The sequence below is a fragment of the Nelumbo nucifera genome, chromosome 3 (assembly GCF_055504915.1).
Source record: "Nelumbo nucifera cultivar China Antique chromosome 3, China Antique-T2T, whole genome shotgun sequence".
Lineage (NCBI taxonomy): Eukaryota > Viridiplantae > Streptophyta > Magnoliopsida > Proteales > Nelumbonaceae > Nelumbo > Nelumbo nucifera.
In genome coordinates this window covers 7,502,646-7,523,086 of record NC_142651.1, presented here as the reverse complement: position 1 = coordinate 7,523,086, position 20,441 = coordinate 7,502,646, and the positions used below count along the sequence as shown (strand labels likewise).

Below are 20,441 nucleotides of genomic sequence, written 5' to 3'. Positions count from 1 at the left end.
ATGGCGACGCGATGGCGACGCGCTGGTGTGCAGGGGTTTCATGATACTCGAAGAATCTCTCTGCTCTGAAGATCCAAGGAATGGGATCTCCACTGGAATAGTTGGGAAAATTGATTTTAGTAACCTTTCCGGCGGGGTAACCCCCAGTTCCCTGGCTACCGGAAACAGAGGCGTCGGCCCCTGTTGGCTGACTGGTCTTGCCGGACTGTTGTTGGGAGGCGAGGTTAGAGATGACCACCTTGAGATCCCTGAGTTCGTTCAGTACTTGGTGGAACCCAATCTCAAGTTGCTCGACTCTGTCTTCCATGGTAGAGGATCTTGTCTGCGGCATAGCTGGTCTACAACCTTGCTCTGATACCAACTTGGTGAGATACCGCTCACCTCGGAAGCCCCTTCGAGGGTGGCTTAACCTCCTGAAACAGAAAATGGAGAGGAAGAAGAGAAGGGAAGGTAGGAAAAGAGGGATTCAGTGAAAGAGAAAACAGGGGATATTCATTCATGCCTTCTTTAAAAGAGTATGGCTTTATATATCTGGTCTACAGGTGTAATCATAGAGGGAATATCCTCTGATTGGCAGAATAACTAACTGATAACAAACTCTGGGAAATATCATGGAGGGAATATCTTCTGTCGACAGAATCACCCTCTCTGTGTGTAACTAATTCTGAGGTGCTGTCGCCTGTCCTTTCTGCTTCCTTGAGTACTGTTGATGGGTAGTGGCCTGCTCCACTCCCTGTGTTGGGTTTGGGGAAGGTATTTGGGTCCCAACAGATTCCTCTTAAGAGATAAGAGTTAAGAGGAAACGAACAAGCCCTTAAACTGCTGATCCCGGGCCCAGACAAAGGAGGAGGAGGTTATGTCAGGTTGGCAGGCAACACTAAAACTTTTCCAAACTCCTATGAAAATGGATCCTGAAGCACAACAGGATTCTTGTATCCAATCTCATATATTTGGGACAAGCCTTATTTGGGACCCCATATGATGATGATAATGGTGGCTGGTTATATCAATTCTTTAGATGCTACTTCTTTCAAAAAATTAAAGCGTGATTCATGAATCATGATATGAATTCCATAATTTTATTTGGACCAGTAAGTTTCAAAATGAGTATCCAGTAAAATTGAAAAGGTCCATCCACCTGTATAACTTAAGTACAGAAGTACTAAACAAAACACAAATACATTACTATAATTAAACTTTCCACGAAGATACTAACCCAAATGCATGGATAATTCACTTCAGTGCACCTATTCAAGCCTGAGTTGAAACCCAGGGTATCATCTTGCCAGAAAGCACAGTTTCTTATCAATGTGTTGATGTGCTAACAAGTTTATTATCTCTAATAGGCCACCAAATTCAACATAATTGGTATTCTCCTATGGTATATATGACAGGAAATCTAATAAACTGCATTCTGAATTGCCACACTAGATGTCCGGAATAACTTTTCACTTATATCAAGGATTACCATGTGAAAATTGAGCCTAAGTTCAGTTAAACAAATTAGGGTACTGCATAAGATCATATTTGAGATAATAAACGTATCAGTATATGAACACATTGATAAGAAACTATGCTTATTATTGGCAAGATGGTATCCCGGGTTTCAACTCAGGCTTGAACAGAAAAGCCGAAGTATCCATGAATTTGGGTTAGTAAAATCAGATTAGAGTCTTCTAAACTCGTAATGTCCTTTTTCTCGTAGGAGCAATTGTTGATTTCCAGTTGTCAGTAGGCCCAGATTGATATAAATTTTTGGAAGGCACAGCAGTATACTTCAGTAACATGGCCTGAAAGAAAAATCTAAATAACATATGTAAGACCGCGAGCTTCCACTCAAGAAAATCACGAACAGCTATATCTGATTGATTAATCTAAAATATTAGTAAATATGAGTGGACGTCTATACATAAATTTGAAACTGGTTTAACTAATGACAGAGGTAAAATGTTGAAAACTCAAGAATTAAGGAGAAAGAAAAGCAGTAGTCATGATGTCTTCCTAACCAAATGTTGATATATGCGACTTAAGTTCTTGATTGAAAAGGGTCGAAACCACAGTAAATAATGGAGCTGAATCGCCGGTGGAAGCACAACTTAGAAAGACAAGACTCGCACCAAGGCAATTGAACCTCTTAACCAGAAAATAATCCGACAACAGAGGCTATATGGCAGAATGGACCTTTACCTGAGATTTCTCCACTTACTACTGGAGCGTGGAGACTAGTGGAATGAGAAGAAAATTTTCGTGGGGAATTTACCTTGTCTTCAAGATCAGACTCTTCCATGGCCAAGAGGATTTCGTCGCCCTGCGGGTGGGGCCATTATGATGGAAAAAGAACCAACGATGGGATCATGGTTGTCTTCCCCGGATATTGTGTCATGAACGCCGGAAACTGCAACATCCTGCTCCTCCTCAGCTCTCCAACTCCCTACCCTCTCTCTCACTTGCTTGTTGATCGCGACCTGGCTCTGTTTTTGTGGAGGCCGGATCTGCTCCTCACTCGCGTCTCACACGCACATCGTAGCATGCATTTGCAAGTTGCAATATCTCCCGTATTCCCAATGCGAGATCGGATCTGCTCCTCACAACTGGCGCTTCACATGCATATCCCGCTTCACCATGCATTCCTTGCATTGAGAATACGGTAGTTATTACTTATTATTCATTATTCATGGGAGATGTTTCTAATACACAGTAGATGTGGCTGTGAGGCATGGTAGACGTGCACGTGAGGCGCCTCGTGTGAGGAGTAATCCCGTCACATGGAATGAATAATTAGTGCAGCCTAGGCATGAGTCCGGGTCTACTATTAACCATTTGCCAATTAAATCCAATAGTGAGTCTAGATCTCCTGTCTACAAGAATTTGCCCACATTTATCGCAACTATATATGGAGAATATTTCATCCTATGCATAGTGGGAAATGTTCCCAATTCACGGGGATAGTACATTATGGGTAGGTGTGAACAGAATTCTTGTGAATAGGAGATTTGGCATCTCCAATAGTCCCTATAGGAGATCCGGCGTCTCCAATTCTTGTGAGCAGGACTTCCTATCAGCAATTTGCTGATTGGGGTTCGTAGCCCTTATTTCACGTAGTTTGTAGCAAAAGATCCAGAATCTGGGAGGTGCACTGCAATTCGAAAATCAGCATTTTATGAGTTAATTTTGGCTGTTGGGGCCCAACAGCATAGGCTGTTGAGACGATTTCTGAGCTGGGCACCCCATTCTGGACAGTTTACCTATTCACGCCCATGTTTTGATTTTTAGTCAAAACAAATTCACTAATTTATTTATTATTGGACACGTCAGTTAATTTTATAACACGTGTCTTTCAAATGTGCTCTCTTCAATGAAGCGAAATTGTTGTTTGAAGTTGTTTATCCTGTTTAGAATAACTTTTTGTACATAAAATCAGGTGTCATGTCATCACTTTCTATATGTGTGAGTAGGAGATGTGCAAGTGCAACCAATAGACGTTTCAAACGTCCTCATATTCTGTTTTTAATATATTAAAATTTTAAAATAAATAAATAACAGGAGTTAGGTTTCTTCTTCCTATTTTGTTCAAATAAAACCTTTGAATTCCGACTTCCGGATTTTAAGAATTGAATGCCTGAAGTTGAGACACTCTCTGTAAACTCTCAAATGCCCGTCTGAACCCAACTTCATGTATTGAATTGATGATGCAAGTATATAAATATCTGCAACGTTTGAGTCAGTAGACATTATATACATGAGATGGGCTTCAGTCAGAGTAAAGTCCGTTCGAACAGACTTTATAGCCTTATATCGAAAATATTTCCATACTTCTATATTTTATTTTATAGGAAAATATTTTCAATACAAAGTTATGATGGCTGTTCGAATAGACTTAGCTCTGATTGAATCCTGTTCCTAATTACATAGTCAAACTTTCATTCAAGAATCTCGCATAGCTTAGTTGTTTGTTAGGAATGTTCCCTTTGATAATAGACATCTTGTGCTTGAAATAGCCCTGTAAAAAATCGGATTCAGCAAAAGCAAATAAACCTTCTTTAGTAACAATAAGTGATAGAACACATTGAGTCCAGTTTGAAGCGGATATGCTAGCCATGAGTTTATGCCCCTCAATCAACGTCTGACCTAGGACCAAACAATCTGTTGGGTGATCAAAGGACTACCAAACAGCCTGAAGAGCACGAGATTTCCTGTCTCAATCACATAACATGGAGAACATCTCATCCTCCTACATGGTATTATGTAGGGATGTTCTTAATTCATGGGGGTAGTGTGTTGTGGGTAAACATGGGCAGAGTTCTCGTAGGTAGGAGATTCGAAGTTGTATTTATCGACCAAACAAATGTACCATCAACTTCTTTTAAGATCAAGTTTCTTTCTGTTGTGAGGGCCAATGCCGCATTTGATCTTACAGGGTGGTCTTGATTGGCAAACCGGACTACTTGTGGGAAGCCTAAGTTAGGCAACACAATGCCAACCTCGCTGTTGGTCTGGTCTGGATCATTGTTTTAAAAAATGACACAAAAGTGGAACTGTTCTGGCCGTCAGTTTCCAGGTTGACGGTACGAATAAATGGCCCGTTTTAACAATAAAAATTAAAAAAAAACGGCCAAAAACTATTGAACAGGTTGATAGGTTGATAGTTTGGCTGCCCAGGTCAATGGGTCGTTGACCGATTCAATGATTTTTGTCCAGGGACCGGGTTTGGGGTAAAATAGAACCGGTTGCCTGGACGGTTCCCAGGCCAAACAGTCCAACTATCTGGGTCAATGGCAATTCAAAAACCATGATTTGGATAATGAAAACGACAAAGTAAAGGAATCACAAGTACCATTGTAGTAGAAGCCACAGGCCAATCGACAGCCATAGTCTTCTAGACTTCTAAGGCCCTGTTTGGTTCATAGGAATAGGGGTTTGAAATCGGAATCGGAATGGGCTATTCTAATTCCAGCTGTTTGGTTAAGCGGAATCAGAATCCCATTCTCATGTTTTGCTGAAATGACATTCCCCCATTTGAGGGAAAGGTCATCATTCCCTACTCCTCCCATGGAAATGAAATCCCATTTCTATTGATTCCAATTCTTATCCCATTCTTATATAAAACAAACAGACTATGGAAATAGACCATTTCAATTTCGATTCCGATTTTGGCTATAAACCAAACGGGCCCCAAGAAGAATCGGCCTTACCTTGGACCCATTGGAGACAGGCACACAACGGGGAAGGGAGTCGCTGTTTAGCCCAAGAAGTCGTCTCTGCTTCAAGCGTCCAATTCTAGAAAGTCGGAAGTCGGAACTCTTATTTGCGGTTTTTTCTGTTTAGTAATATTCAGCTATGTAAATTCTTGTTTTTTATTTGAACGAAAAAATGCTGACATGGATTGTGTAGGACTCGGCGAGGTCGAAGTCGAATAGTATTGATCGTATTCGTGTCTCTGCAACCGCAAGCGAACCGACTTTAAGAGTCTGGATAATCGTTTTCCTCTCTCTCTCTCTGGAGCGGTGGAGTCTTTCGTGATCGTGTTACTTTCTTTCATGGCCACGTTGTTGCTATGTTGCTCGGTAACAGTAACATTACACTTTTCCTTTTCAGTCCTGCGAGAAACAGACACTTCATAGTTACAGAGCACCTCCCTCCCTGCTCCTCTCTCGGACCCAAACGTTCTTCAGAACACTCTTCTGCTTTCGGTCACTTACAGCGGCAGAAGAAGTAAAAGCAGAAGTTACCGAGATGAGGCTTTACGTGTACGTATTAGAAGGTAAGGATTTGTCTGTGAAGGATTCCGTGGAGGGCTTCTATGTCAAGCTTCGGGTTGGCAAGTATAAGTCCCGGACCAGAGTCGTGAATAAAGCCCTGAACCCTGTCTGGTACGAGGAGTTCGTATTCAGCATCCATGACCTGGATGAAGAGATTATCGTCTCCCTCTTCCACCCTAACGATTACCACGGCTTCTTCAATGTCTCCAGCAATTTAATCGGTCGTGTTCGGGTTCCGCTTTGGTCCGTCCTCGCCGAGGAGAAGAACGCCCTGCCTCCAACTTGGTTTTCTCTCGAAAAATCGAAGTCCGCTAAAGCCGTGGAGAAGGACTGTGGTAAGTTTTGTTAGTATTCTCGTTACAACTGATGGAATTTACATGTTATGATGCTCCCTGCAACCCATCCTGTATACAAGCATTACAAATAATATTTTTTCTTGAATGGGCAGTTTTCCATCTAAAATGATTAAACCGTTCCATTGAATCTCTGTTGCGGTCTTTAGCTCAAGTCTCAACGGATTTCTTGGTCCATTTAATGCATGGAAGTTCATGCACAGATGCACATGTATAAGAGGTTTTCTAGTATTAGAGTGGGAAGACGTTACCTCGTCAAATTAAAAATGATGTGAATGAGCATAGCTTCCTGTTTTCATGTTATAGTTATCCTCTCTTCAGAGGAAAACGGCTTTTTGAATTAGTCTATCGCATTGTCCTCCTTGGCTAACGCTGGAATCCTCCATTTTTGCAGTTTGATCACCCTGTGATAAAATATACACGTTTCTATGGAATAAAGTAATAGCGCTTTAAGTTTTGTTACTTCTCATTCTCATTTACTCCCAATGGAAGTTTATTTGTTGTATGCCATTCCTCCACAAATTACATCCTTGTTCATATCTTCATTGTTTCTCTCCCTATGTTGCCCATCTCGCCTGATTAATATTTTTGGACCTCTGCGTGAATGTGGCCCTAGCCTTGGGGCGTGGGTGGTAGGCCTTACCTATTGCTTCTGAATACTGTTACCAGACACAACTTTGATATTCTTCTCTGTTGCAGGTAAAATTCTCCTAACTTTGTGTTTGTGTGGAAGAATCAATGACACATCCAACATTCACACTTTCTTGCGTTCAGGATCCAACACCAAAGACCTAAAAGAACAGGTAGATCCAGCTGAACAATCTCAGGGCATGCTTAGCTCGGTAGCTTCTTTCAGGAAAATCCCAGAATGGAAGCAACTGGTCAAGGTTATTGCTAGCTGGTTAGAAAGGCTTCTCAATAAGAATGAGGAAACTGTGACATGCAAATCAACAACTGATTATTCTTCAGAATTATATAGCACAACTTCTGATTATCAGGACTCCATGGATGAACCTACCCCAGGTTGTAGTTTTGAGGAAGCTATTGATTTGATAAAATCAAGAGATGAAAAACAAGAATTACCAGAGGATTTGCCAGGAGGCATTCTTCTTGACCAAACGTATATGGTTTCATCAAGACACCTGAATTCCATCCTGTTTGAACCCAATTCACAGTTTAAGAAAGATCTTGCTGAACTTCAGGGTATTACGGATTTACAAGAGGGACCTTGGACCTGGAAATTGGGGAAGATATTAACCAGAGTTATCACCTACACAAAGCCTGCAACGAAACTAGTTAAGGCCATCAAAGCCACAGAAGACCAAACTTATCTCTATGCAGATGGACGGGAATTTGTTGTCTTGACGGATGTGAGCACACCAGATGCTCCATATGGACATTATTTCAAAATGGAGTTCCTGTACAGGATAATGCCTGGACCAGAGTCATCAGTGGGGGAAGAATTCTCACGCCTAGTAGTATCATGGAATATTAACTTCTTACAAAGAACAGTAATGCGAAGAATGATTGAAGGACGAGTCCAGCAGGGAATGAAGGAAAGCAATGAACAGTTTGCACGCTTGTTGTCTCAGAAAATTAGGCCAATTGGTTCCACAGCCCTGTTGGACAAGGAACAGATGTTGGCAAAATTGCAGCAAGAGCACCAGTCAAATTGGGAGTTGGCAATTGAATACTTTTGGAATTTCAATGTGGTTTCCACTATTTTCATGGTTTTGTATGTTCTGTTGCATATTTTCCTCTCTGGACACGGAATACAAGGTTTGGAGTTTAATGGGCTGGATTTGCCCGACACTTTTGGAGAGTTAATCACCTGTGGAATCTTGGCCCTTCAAGTAGAGCATGTTTTTAATATGATCTCACATTTTGTTCAGGCTAGATTAAAAAGAGGTAATTATGCAGATCTAGAAAATTCCTTTCAAAACTCGTATACAACCATACAGACTTGTAGAGCATATTTTTATTATGATCTCACATTTTGTTCAGGCTAGATTGAAAAGAGATAATCATGCAGATTTAGAAAAGTCCTTTCAAAAATTATACACAACTAGACAGACTTGTTTTTTCCTTGTAATGGTGTACCAAGATTGCTTAACTTTTTATCCCTTTCAATAGGAAGTGACCGTGGAGTCAAATCCCGAGGTGATGGATGGGTGCTTACGGTAGCTTTAGTCGAAGGGAACAACTTAGCATCACTGGATTCAACCGGATTATCAGATCCCTATGTAGTTTTTACCTGCAATGGTAAAAGTAGAACAAGTTCCATTAAACTTCAAACTTCTGATCCTCAGTGGAATGGTAAGGTCTTGAATTTATTAATATGATAAGTTAAATATATATATTGTGATTGTTGAACAAGTTTTCCCATGTTTCTGGAGATATTTTTCAGAAGTACTGGAGTTTGATGCAATGGAGGAGCCACCATCAGTGCTGGATGTGGAAGTTTTTGATTTTGATGGTCCATTTGACCTGGATGCCTCACTTGGGCATGTTGAGATCAACTTTCTAAAGCACACGTCCACAGAACTGGCTGACATGTGGGTCACCCTTGAGGGAAAACTTGCACAGATATCTCAATCCAAGCTTCACGTAAGAATTTTCTTGGAGAATAGCAAAGGAGTTGAAACCGTTAAAGAGTACTTGACAAAGATGGAGAAGGAAGTCGGGAAGAAGGTAAGCAGACTCTGTCTTACAATTTTTTCATACTGTAATTTAGGAAAAGTCCATGATGGTCTTATGCTACATCTTCCTTATAGACCATATATTCCTTACTGCGCGTGTGGTCTGCCAACTTACTCTTATAGTGCATTCAATTGATGGTATGCTACTGGATTGTGCACAGTAAAAAATTGGACTGAGAAAAACTTTGATATGTGATTGGAACCTCAGCAGATGAAAAAATAAAATATGGTTAACAAGGAAATTGTTCCAACATCTTATGATAAGCCATGACCATATGATCTGGATCAGTAAGTGGCCATTGCTGTTCATGGTGTGAAGAGAGTGATTATAAATGAAGCTATTTTTTCTTGATATTTATATAAACAAATCTAATTTTTTCCTTTTCTTTTTCACCTGAACAAAGTCTCATTTTCCAGTTTGGTCTAGGTTTTTACCAGGCTTGAAACCAAATTTTTTTTACTTGAATTTCAGTGAAACACTCAATTTTTTTGCTCAAATTCCAAATATAAAAATTAATTTTGTTTCCATTTCCTATTTTCTCTTTTCTCTTTGATATGTATTCTTTTTTTTTTTTTGTTCTCTCTCTTATTTTGTTTTTTTTTTTTTTTGTGATCAACTTATTTTTTTCTCTACTTTGGACCTAATTTAATGTAATTGTATTTTTTATCTGCCATTCTAGTTACCCTTAAAACAGGAATCAATCCTGAAATTACATATTTCTTTGAAAATTTATATTCAGATGATAAGGTTCGTGTTTTTGTTCTTATCCTAACCTTTTACTTTATCTCTACAATGCAAACTTGGCAGTTAGATCTCCAGACACCTTACAGGAATTCAACTTTCCAGAAGATCTTTGGGCTGCCACCAGAAGAATTCCTGATTGATGATTTCTCATGCTCACTGAAGAGAAAGATGCCCTTGCAGGTTCCAGTTATTCTGACCCTGTGTATATACTTAATAAGTCTTGTTTTTGAAAAGGGTAAAGTCTTGTATTGGCTGTGTATTTTATATCCACATATGACAGTACCTCTGTAAAATTAGTTACTGTACAAAAGAAAAACTTAATCCATGCTCATCTGCTTACAAAGAATTTCAAAATGAAAAAGTTGTTGTATGGTATTCCCCTGAACCTCATGTGAACGGATAGCCATGAAAACATCCTACCAAAATCCTTTTTGATCAGCATATCTTCATATCTTCCATGGATGCACTGCTGTACAAAAAAAAAAAAAAAAAAAACTATCATTTCTCTCAGCACAAATGCCCCATCAGATAGCTATGGAGAATAGGTTCCATACTATCTTCCCCCTTCTGCTTAATCCCTTTAGATAGCCAGAAGGAATAAGTTCCATACATTAATAGGTTAGAACACTAGGAATAGGTCCCATTTCTGTCAATCAGCATACCTCCAAAAGAAATGGTTTTTCTAGAATAATAGGTTAGAACACTAGGAGTTCGTAATTTGTTTTAGTGCTTCACCTAGTGTTTCTCAACTTTATGACTCCAAAAGATCAATGGTGTGCCTAAGACTAAAACTGCACTGTCTCCCTTTTTCAGATAAACTTGATGTTTCAGTAACTTATCCAATTTGGCCGTTACCATGTATTCAATGGAAGTGAATACATTGAGTGTATTAATTAATTTTATGTATTTATTTAGATTAATTTGTATCTACTATGTGGACAATGTTCTGATGACGATGATGATGGAGGCAGTGGTGGTGGTTGTACATCAACTGCCTTTTATTCTTTACATTTGTTGATTTATTAAAGGCCATCTTTCATTGAGATGTGTTATTGCACAGGGCCGTCTTTTCCTGTCTGCAAGAATAATTGGGTTTTATGCAAACCTGTTTGGACATAAGACCAAATTCTTTTTTCTGTGGGAGGACATTGAAGACATTCAACTGATCCCCCCTTCTCTGTCATCGGTTGGTAGCCCATCACTCATTATAATTCTGCATAAGGGTCAAGGTCTTGATGCAAAACATGGTGCAAAATCTCAAGATGAAGAAGGCAGGCTCAGATTCCACTTTCAATCATTTGTCTCATTCAATGTGGCCAGCAGGTACCACGCCATGGATTGACCTAGATCTCAGCATACCCTAGGAAAATGAATATTTGAACTTCATGTAATACCATTCTGTGATATGTTAACCATATAGTATTTGGCAGGACAATCATGGCCTTGTGGAGAACAAGAACTTCAATTCCTGAGCAAAAAGATCAAATAGAAGAAACCCATAAGGACCATGATGGAAAACCTTTTCTGATTGGAGATACTGGTTCCTTTTGGGGTCTAGAAGATATGAACATGTCCAAGATTTACTTTGCAGAGCTTCTTGTACATGTACGTGCTCAATTATAACTTAATATACTTTTCTTTCATCAAGAGCAAAAGAATGGACAGTCAACTCTTCATTACTCTTGTGCACCCCACTTAGTTAATGCTCGAAGGTATTGCCAAGCCATTTTCGTACCAACAATGTTAGCCTAAAGTATAAGTTATTGTAATGTCTGATTGAACTACATGAGGGACTTCATCAGTCAATCCTGTTGCCTCAGTTCAATTTCCACCATGATGTTGCATTTGTTCTGAATTTATGCTGTATGGTGTGATTGCAGATAGAATTACTGATGGAAGTGTTTGGTGGAGGAGATTTGGAGCATAGAGTGATGGAGAAATCTGGGTGTCTTAACTATGCAACAACGCCATGGGAAGCCACAAAACCTAACGTGTATGAGCGACATATTTGTTACAAGTTCAACCACCATGTTTCAATTTATGGAGCGGAAGTTATCAGCATACAGCAAAAATCTCCAACTGAAGATGGTAATGGGTGGACAGTGGTGGAGGTTATGACTCTCCATGAAGTCCCATTTGGTGACTACTTCCGTGTAAAAACTCTTACCTATTTCCTTTTACTTAAAAAGGTTAAAAAGAAGACGAAGTGTTGTGATTGCATTTAGTTTCTTTCTTATCACTCTTTACGTGCAGGTCCATTTGAAGTATCAGATCAAGACCACCATTGTTGCTTCCGGTGCATGTCAGTGTGATGTTTACATTGGGATAGAATGGCTCAAAACCACCAAGTTGCAGAAGAGGATCACTCGAAACATAACCGAGAAGTTCACTCATCGATCCAAGGATATCTTTGAACTAGTGGAGGAAGAAATTCATGGTTAAGTTAAACCTGGCAAACGATGCACCACTGAACAACTTGTAGTTCTTTGGTGGTTGAATATCTAAAACTGAACAGGGGAGAGAAAACTGTGTCGGTTCCATTTGATTATTGAGAGCATATATAGAGAATACAAGTTCACCGATGTGGTGGAATCAACATATGCCATGTACTCCGGGGCTCAGGTTTCATTGGCAAAGTTAATATTAGGGTAAATATAAAAACCTCTCCTTAAGTTTCTGACAATCATAAAACCTTTCTTGATGTTGAGGTTTCACTTTCATACAAACCTCCCCTGCAGTTAATCAAAAACCTGCAGTTATCTCCCTCCCATTTTTGTTCTATTAATGAAGACTTCAAAGTTATCGAAATTATCTAACTTATTAGAGAATCTTTCAATGCAGATTTGCCCTTCTAAACTTCACTAGACCTAACATTTTTATAGCACAAAATTACTTTATTCTTTTCAATGAGATCTTTTTTAATTAAAAGTGAAAAATTTTTTTGTTGGTATTTTAGTAAATTTTTATATAAATTGATAGATATAAGGGTAAAATGGATATTTTTGAATGTCCATGACAAAAAAAGAAGTAATTGCAGTTTTTTTTTCAATATTATAAGGGAGGTTTTTGTAAAAATAAAACCATAGGGAATGTTTTATGATTGTCAGAAACCTCAGGGAGGTTTTTTTACTTTACCCATAATATTTAGCCCTTTAAACCATCGGCATAGACATTTTTTTAGAAGTGTCGATTCGTTAAAAGGAAAATAACAACCAGAGGCTGTACAATTGAGGTACAAAGTCAGAGAGAACGGTAAAAAGAACTTACTAAGTAAACAGCTTCCCCACAATTTTCTGCCACACTTCCTCTTTTTTTTTTTTTTTGATAAAGCCAGAACGGGGGGTAGCAAATACATTTAGAGGAATAGGGATGGAGCTGGAGAAACATCGTTTGAGTGTGCATAGTAGCTAGCCAGTCTGCAGCCATGTTTCTGTAGATGTGATGATATTCAATCGTTCCTTTTAATCTCTCTTAAAGCATAGTAATCTTCAATAATTGGGCGTACTCTCTATGGGGGACTGTAGCTTTTCTTCAGACATTTGATAATAAGCTTTGAATCTCTTTCGATGATGATGTACCTGGTTGAAAAGTTGAGACCAAGATTGTGGGTTTCCCACGCCGCTCACGCTTCAGCAACATTAACTGTAGTTTTACCTAGTTTGTAGGCTTTGAGATCCAAAATATGACCCAAGTGGTCCCTAGCAAAACAAGCAACTGAGCAATTCCCATTAATACATGATGTATCAAAATTAATTTTAATAACCTCAAAATCAGGGCTCTTCCATCTAACAAGGATAACATATTTCCTTCCCAAACACCTATCATCTCCTTCCTTCACCCCTTATCTCCAAAAACATATTATAAGCTCTTTCAATGGTGATATAGGGGGGCAAACTCCTATTATTGAAAACACATTCATTGTGATTTTTCCAAATTTGCCAGAGGAGGAAAACAAATTTCTCTTTGTTATAAGCGTCACCCGGATTCATACCACTGATATAGACAAAACCACTAACATAGACATGAGCAAAACACATTCATTGGTGCATAGAGTGTGGGTATTTGATATTTTGAATGTTTATAGATCCTAAGTGGGATTCAAAAATCTGCATTAAGTTTGTCTGTATTTTTTCGATGTTTATATTGCCTTAGGGCCTTGTTTATTTACAAGTTTGTAACTTGGTAACATTTACCTATGTAAATTCACTTACCATGTTCTTTTTATTCTTAGATAATTCTTAGATAAGTAATAGAATGACTCTTTTACCCATAAAAAACAAAAATTAAAATGGGCAAACTTATCCTATTATATTTTATAAACCTTCCTTTTAAGTGGAAAAATTACTTATCCACTTGGCAAATGGTTTAGTTTTACTTGGTAAATGAAGTTAATTTTACTATGGGTCTTGGTACTTGGTGCAAAAAGAACACGGCAAAGTTGGGTGTTGTTTGGCAAATCTTTTTTAAAATATCTTTCAATAGACCTGATAGCGAAAAGACAATATGAGATTTTGCATTAAGATCTTAGTGGCTTGAAGACTGCTTGGTTAATGTGCATCTTCCTACGCAAAGACACGATGAAAAAAGTCGAAAAGCTCCATTTAGAGCTTCTAAAAAAATGTCCAAAACAAAACTTCGTGCGTCTTTTTCAGGTAGCATATTTTGGCGGTTAGATCTTTTTCCAATCAAATGGGAAAAGACCAAAACATGGACTGTCAGGCTTCTAAACAGCTAATAGCCCGTGACAAAACAAACAGGACCTAGGTCGTGAGTGCTGGCTAGAAGACAAAGATTGTCGTCTTAGAGATCTGGTCCAACCATTCAAGTAGTTTTCAGTGAATAGCTAGGAAATGACATAAAAAGGTGATTTATCAAAAACCGCCGCCTTTGATCAGATTTCACTGATTATGGAGAGTGATGACATACCGGATCGGATAGGGAACCGTTATTGGACCAGTTCCCAGGTTGAACGATCCAACTGTCCGGTTCGAATGAACGATCCATTCTAACATAAAAATAGAAAATTAAAAAAAAAAAAAAAACAAACGGCCAAAAAACATTATCTGAGCCATTGGTTCGACCACCCAGGTCAACAATTCATTGACCAAATCAACAGTTTTTTGCCAAAAAGCAATTTTGGGATAAAACAGAATCGGTCAAGTGACCGTTCCAGATTTTTTCTGGTCCGACCGTCCGGTCTGTTCCGGTTTTGAAAAAATGCAAAAAGGTAAAGGGAGTGCTAAACCATTACTTGAAGACTTTCGGATTGCGTTTCCTTTTTGCTTCTTTTTCAAATGAATGGCCGGAAGATGCAGGAGGATGGTCCATCTCGCAGAACTGGTCAAAGGGAAAGGGTCCCAAATTTTCACTGCAATGGCCAATTAGTTTCTTTGAAAAAACCAAAGGGTTTACAGGTTGACGTTGACTTTTAGAATCAAGTCAACCAACCTCCTTTATGTTACATAGTAGCTGTTCTTTTTGGACAGGGTTACTTGTTTGCTATTATTACCACTGCGGAGAAAAATGATTGAACCTTTTCTTTCTCTCTTACTGGGTAAGTTGAGATCTCTCATCGAACAAGAGGTGGGATTTGCCTTATCAGTGAAGAAGGAGCTCATGAAACTTGAAGATGAATTGAACATAATTGGAGATGGATTGCAGGATGCTGATCTAATGCACTTCTCGTCAGAACAGGTCAGGACCTGGTTGGGGCAGCTCAAAGATGCAGCTTACGATGCTGAAGACATACTTGATGAATACGGAGCCAGGATTTTGCAGATAACAAATTCTGAACACCAGGTATGCAATACCCCTTGCTCCCCATTTTCTTCCTGCAAAAAAATTGGGGTTTTGAGAAGGATTGGTTGTAGGATCAGGGAGGTAAGTTCAAGGTTAAATGAAATATCCTCCAATAAGGACAAGTATGGTCTTGACAGAATTGTTCTAGGGAGCAACTCTTACGTAGCTGAGTTAAACACAAACCGTCAGACTAGTTCGGTCCTTGTGGAATCTGAGATAATTGGGAGAGATGAGGATGCAGACATTGTGACGAATTGGTTATTGGATGAGCTGGATGCCAGAGAGGAAAATGTTTCTATCATCTCAATAGTGGGAATCGGAGGGCTTGGAAAGACAACGCTTGCAAAGAAGGTCTACAACAGCATGCGTATTGGAGAACATTTTGAGAAGTCCATGTGGGTTTATGTTTCAGAGAAGCCAAGACCGACAGAACTGGCAAAAAAGATACTGGATGAAGTTAATAGAAGTGGGTTTAGTATTGGTTGGAGCAACATCACAGAATTGAATACCCTTTATACTAAGATAATTGATAGCCTCAGAAATAAGAGATTCTTGCTTGTGCTGGATGATGTCTGGAATGTGTATTGGTGGCAGGAACTGAAGTCTCCTCTCCAAAGTGGTGCACCAGGAAGCAAAATATTAGTCACAAGTCGTACGAAACATCCTTCAGTCGAGATGGGTGCAGTATACATTCATGAGCTGAGGGGTTTGCCAGATGACCAGAGTTGGTCCTTGTTCCTCAGGAAGGCTCTGAAGGAGGAGGAGACAGAACAAGACCTTGAAGCATTAATGCTTAAGGAAACAGGCAAAGAAATAGTGAAGAAACTCGATGGTTTGCCTCTTGCAGTGAAGACAATTGGCAGTGTTATGCGCTCTAAAAGGAGAACATGGATAGATTGGCAAGCTGTTCTGAATAGCAGGATTTGGGATTGCCAAAGCTCAGTTAACCAAAGCATCCTTCTTCCTGCTCTGCTTTTGAGTTATAATAATCTTCCCATGTATCTTAAAAGGTGCTTTGTATTTTGCTCAGTATTCCCTAAAAATTTCTGGATACATAAGATATATTTGATCAGGTTGTGGATGGCAGAGGGTTTCGTTCTAGACGATGAAGGTAGAGAAATGGAAGTCAGAGCAGAAGATTACATTGAAGATCTTATTGGCTGCTGTCTGTTTCAAGATGAGAAGAGAGATGAGAATGGGAACATAATTAAATTCAAAATGCATGCTGTTATCCATGATCTTGCACTTTACTTGTCTGGTAAAGAGTATGTGGAGACAAATTCTCATGCCCGTCATTTATCATTAATTGGTAAGGATCAGTCCTTTGATGAAAGCCTTGGGAAGCAGAAATATCTTCACCTTCGAACACTATTGTTACCTGATACATATAAAATAGCATATATGCATTCCAAATTCTTAATCAACTTTAAGCTGCTTAGGGTTTTAGATTTGAGTGACAATGATAAACTCTCCAAATTGCCAGACTCGATAGGAGATCTGATACTTTTGAGGTACCTCAATCTTTCAAACACAAAATTAGAGTATTTGCCTCAGTCAGTCAGCCAGCTTTGCAATCTGCAAACATTGCAACTTGGACGATACATTAGGGAACTGCCCAAAGGCATTTCAGCACTATGTAGTTTGAGGAATTTAGAATTTGACTCTTCATTGAGCATGCCTCGAGGAACAATGAAATTAACCTGCTTGAGAACCCTGACAAAATTTGTGGTGGGTAGGGGTGAAAGAGAATGTGGCATACTGGAACTTAAGAACTTGAACAAGCTAAAAGGATGTCTTGTTATAGAACATTTAGAAAGGGTTAAGGGCCAAGAAGAAGCCAGACAAGCTGAATTGAGTAATAAGGAAAATCTTCAATCCTTGGAGCTGTGGTGGGAAGAGAAAGATGAAAATAAGGTGACAACTGAAGAGTTGGAAAGAATGGAGGAGGTATTGGAAGCACTACAACCTCCAATGAATCTTGTAAGGATAAACATATGTGATTTCTTGGGAAAGAGGTTTCCTACATGGATCCAGACATCAACGATATTGAAGTGTCTAAGAGAGGTTCTTCTATACAATTGCAAACTTGTGGAGCATTTACCCCCACTAGGGAAGTTACCCTTTTTAAAACGTCTCTATATATTCCAAGTCTACAAAGTCAGGAAACTTAATAGTGATTTCCATGCTGGAGATGATATTGACAGAAGGGTTGGGTTTGAAAAGTTGGAGGAGTTGAGCTTGCTCCAAATGAGTGAGTGGGAAGACTGGTCATCTAAGGAGGACATCATAATGCCTTGTCTCAAGAACCTGTATCTCACTGATTGCCCAAAACTGAAGGCTTTACCTGAATTTTTCCAATCATTAGAGACATTAACAATCTATAGATGTTTTGATCTATATGCTCTATCAAACATGCCTGTGCTTATGAAACTAGAAATCAGAGGGTGCCAAAGGCTGCAGGCACTGCCATGCCTGCCATCACTTGTGTCCCTATATATGGATAACTTATCCAATTGGGAAGGATGCTTGGAGACCGCTGAAGGAATCATGCCACGTCTACAGAGCTTTTATCTAAGGAATTGCCCAAAGTTGACCGAACTGCCTTATTTGCCTAGCTTGACTGTTTTATACATAAAACAATGTGAAGGCTTGCATGGTTTATGGCAATCTGGCAGGCATCCAACGAGACTTGAGTCTCTAGAAATTGTGGACTGTCCTATAATTCAAACTTTCAGATGCCCATCTTTTCCTTCAATGAACCTACTGCTAAGGGGGCCACCAGAACACCCACAGATTGTTAAATCTATTGCAGGGAATTCTCTTTCAGATGAACTTGCTCATCTCACTCATTTGAAAATTGAGAATCTGCCAGAGTTGTGTTCACTACCAGAAACATTGTTGAATTTGACTTCCTTAGAGATAGATGGATTTTCAAAATTCAGTTCACTTATGACAAGGCAGCAACTGGGAACAAAACTTAAACGTGTGAGCATCAAGAACTGTTCTAAATTAACATCTCTACCCGAACAGCTTCAATATCTCACTGAATTTCAATCTCTTAGCATTGGAAACCTTCATGATATTTGTTCTTTACCAGAATGGTTGCAAAACTTGAGGGGGCTAAAATCCCTAGTCATCAAGGACTGTCCAAACATTAGCAGCTTACCAAGTGGGATGCAGAAGCTCACTGCACTTCAGGTTTTGGAAATTGATGGTCTTCCTGAACTTGATACACTGCCAGAGTGGCTGGCAGATATGAGTAAACTTGTGGATCTGAAAATAAAAAATTGTCTCACTGAGTTCCCTACCAACAAGAATTGAGCAACTAAAGAACCTTAAGGTCATTTTGATCATAGGGTGTCCACTTGTGGAAAAGTGATGTGGGAGATGCAGTGAAGAGTGGCACACAGTAGCTGGCGTCCAATCTCACCAAACTTCTGATAACAGAAATTGGTAGTCTTCCTGGAATTGATTCATTACCAGAGTGACCTCCAGATTTGAGTAAACCTGTCAAGCTGGATTTTCCCAAACATGGCATCTATATAATTTAATTTCTGGATCATCAGGGGTATCCTCTACTGGAAGGGTAATTTAAGAGAAGAGGTGAAACTGGCACGACATCTGAGTGTCAAACTCTAAACAGTAGAGTAGTCTGAAGTATGAAGACTGTTTTCAACTTCCCATCACATATCAGCATGACTATTTAGAAGTTGTACATAATGTACTCGTTAAGACAGCTAATATGCAATTTCTGTTACATGGTTAGAGGAGGTTAGCTGGTTGCCATCAGAAAGAAGTGGCAACTGATAATCACTTAGGTTTTGTTTGTTTGCTGTGAAAAAATATGGATGTGCAAATAAGTTGGTGCAAATTCTGGTCTACTTTTGTTTCAGGTTTTACTTTGTTTTGTTTGTTTGCAATGCTATATAAACCTGAAGCAAAAGTAAACCTGAATGAGCATTATTTTTTAGAAAAAGTAAAGTATAATTGTATTAAAGCAAAAGGTCCTTTGTACAATTAGAAGCTGTACAAAAAGCTATCAAGTAGGACCTCAAAAAAAGGTCATCCTCAAAAAGGTACAATCAGAAATATCATCTTTAAAAACAGTTCGAGTATTATTCTCATTTGCACTCCTTTGAATTTGTACTAATGCATATAAAATTGTACTGTGAACAAACAGAGCCCTTTGTGTTTCACCTGAGTCTGCATGCCTCTTAAGCCACTAAAAAAATAACTTTTAGCTACTGTAAGCTAGCTGTGCAAAAAGAAATCCATGGCTAAAAGACAGTTTATAACTATGGACATTATGTCTAGCTAAAAATAATTACCTTAATTGTCTTTTAGCAACTATTTGCAACCGACAACGAAATTTTGGGATGGGTTTTCATTGTTTTCTTCTCAGGATGGATTTTCCTTCTTTTATGATAATTAAAAGGTTTTGACTTTCATATAGACATCTTTGTGGGCACATAAGCCATTTAACTTTTGTTTCTGATGTGATGTGAGTTTTTATCCATCTCTTCTTTTTTACTTTTTTTTAATGAGCCTTTCTTCACCATAACAAGATTGATATGGCCAATGTATATGAGGTTCGGGTTACAGGAAGAAAAAACAGAATTTTGGGATGGATTTTGCCCCTAACTCTGCAGGTTCAGGATTTGTAGTTCCATTAGGAAAGGGTGCTACATGAAACCTGGAAAACTGTTGATTTTGTAGATAATTTCTACCATTTTAGGGATGTTAATATCTAGCAGCAAATAAAGGGCCAAGAGCATGTTTGCATTTCTTTCTCTTTGAGTACCCTAGATTCTGGAATCAATGCAGTTGGAATAATTCTATTCCTTCATAGTTTTTGTTTTTTTTTTCATTTTTTGTGATCTATTGCTGATTTAATGGTGACTTAGATCTCACTGAATTTGGTGTTCTTGATTATTTTTATTTTTATTTTTTTTTCTTGTTCTATCGCACTTTGCTTCTAGGGTTTTAATTTTCTGATCATCTTGCTTGTCTCTTTATTACTGTGTATTTGGGAGGAGAAATTAATGAAATTTTGCTATTGCAAATTTTTATTATTTTAATACATGTT

General features: G+C 38.8%; 2 protein-coding genes across 2 annotated transcripts; both read left to right on the top strand.

Annotated features, from left to right (window-relative positions):
* Positions 1-5,584: 5,584 nt before the first annotated feature.
* LOC104593084 (C2 calcium/lipid-binding and GRAM domain containing protein) lies at positions 5,585-12,154 on the top strand. The gene is made up of 9 exons (XM_010252760.3): positions 5,585-6,094; positions 6,812-8,020; positions 8,246-8,428; positions 8,520-8,803; positions 9,620-9,736; positions 10,617-10,879; positions 10,987-11,161; positions 11,437-11,709; positions 11,810-12,154. The coding sequence occupies exons 1-9, from the start codon at positions 5,734-5,736 to the stop codon at positions 11,996-11,998; spliced, it is 3,054 nt and encodes a 1,017-aa protein (XP_010251062.1). The 5' UTR covers positions 5,585-5,733; the 3' UTR covers positions 11,999-12,154.
* A 2,787-nt stretch (positions 12,155-14,941) lies between these two features.
* LOC104593297 (disease resistance protein RGA2-like) lies at positions 14,942-19,444 on the top strand. The gene has a single exon (XM_010253053.2). It carries the CDS (start codon positions 15,080-15,082, stop codon positions 18,674-18,676), a length of 3,597 nt encoding a protein of 1,198 aa, XP_010251355.1. The 5' UTR covers positions 14,942-15,079; the 3' UTR covers positions 18,677-19,444.
* Positions 19,445-20,441: the final 997 nt, after the last annotated feature.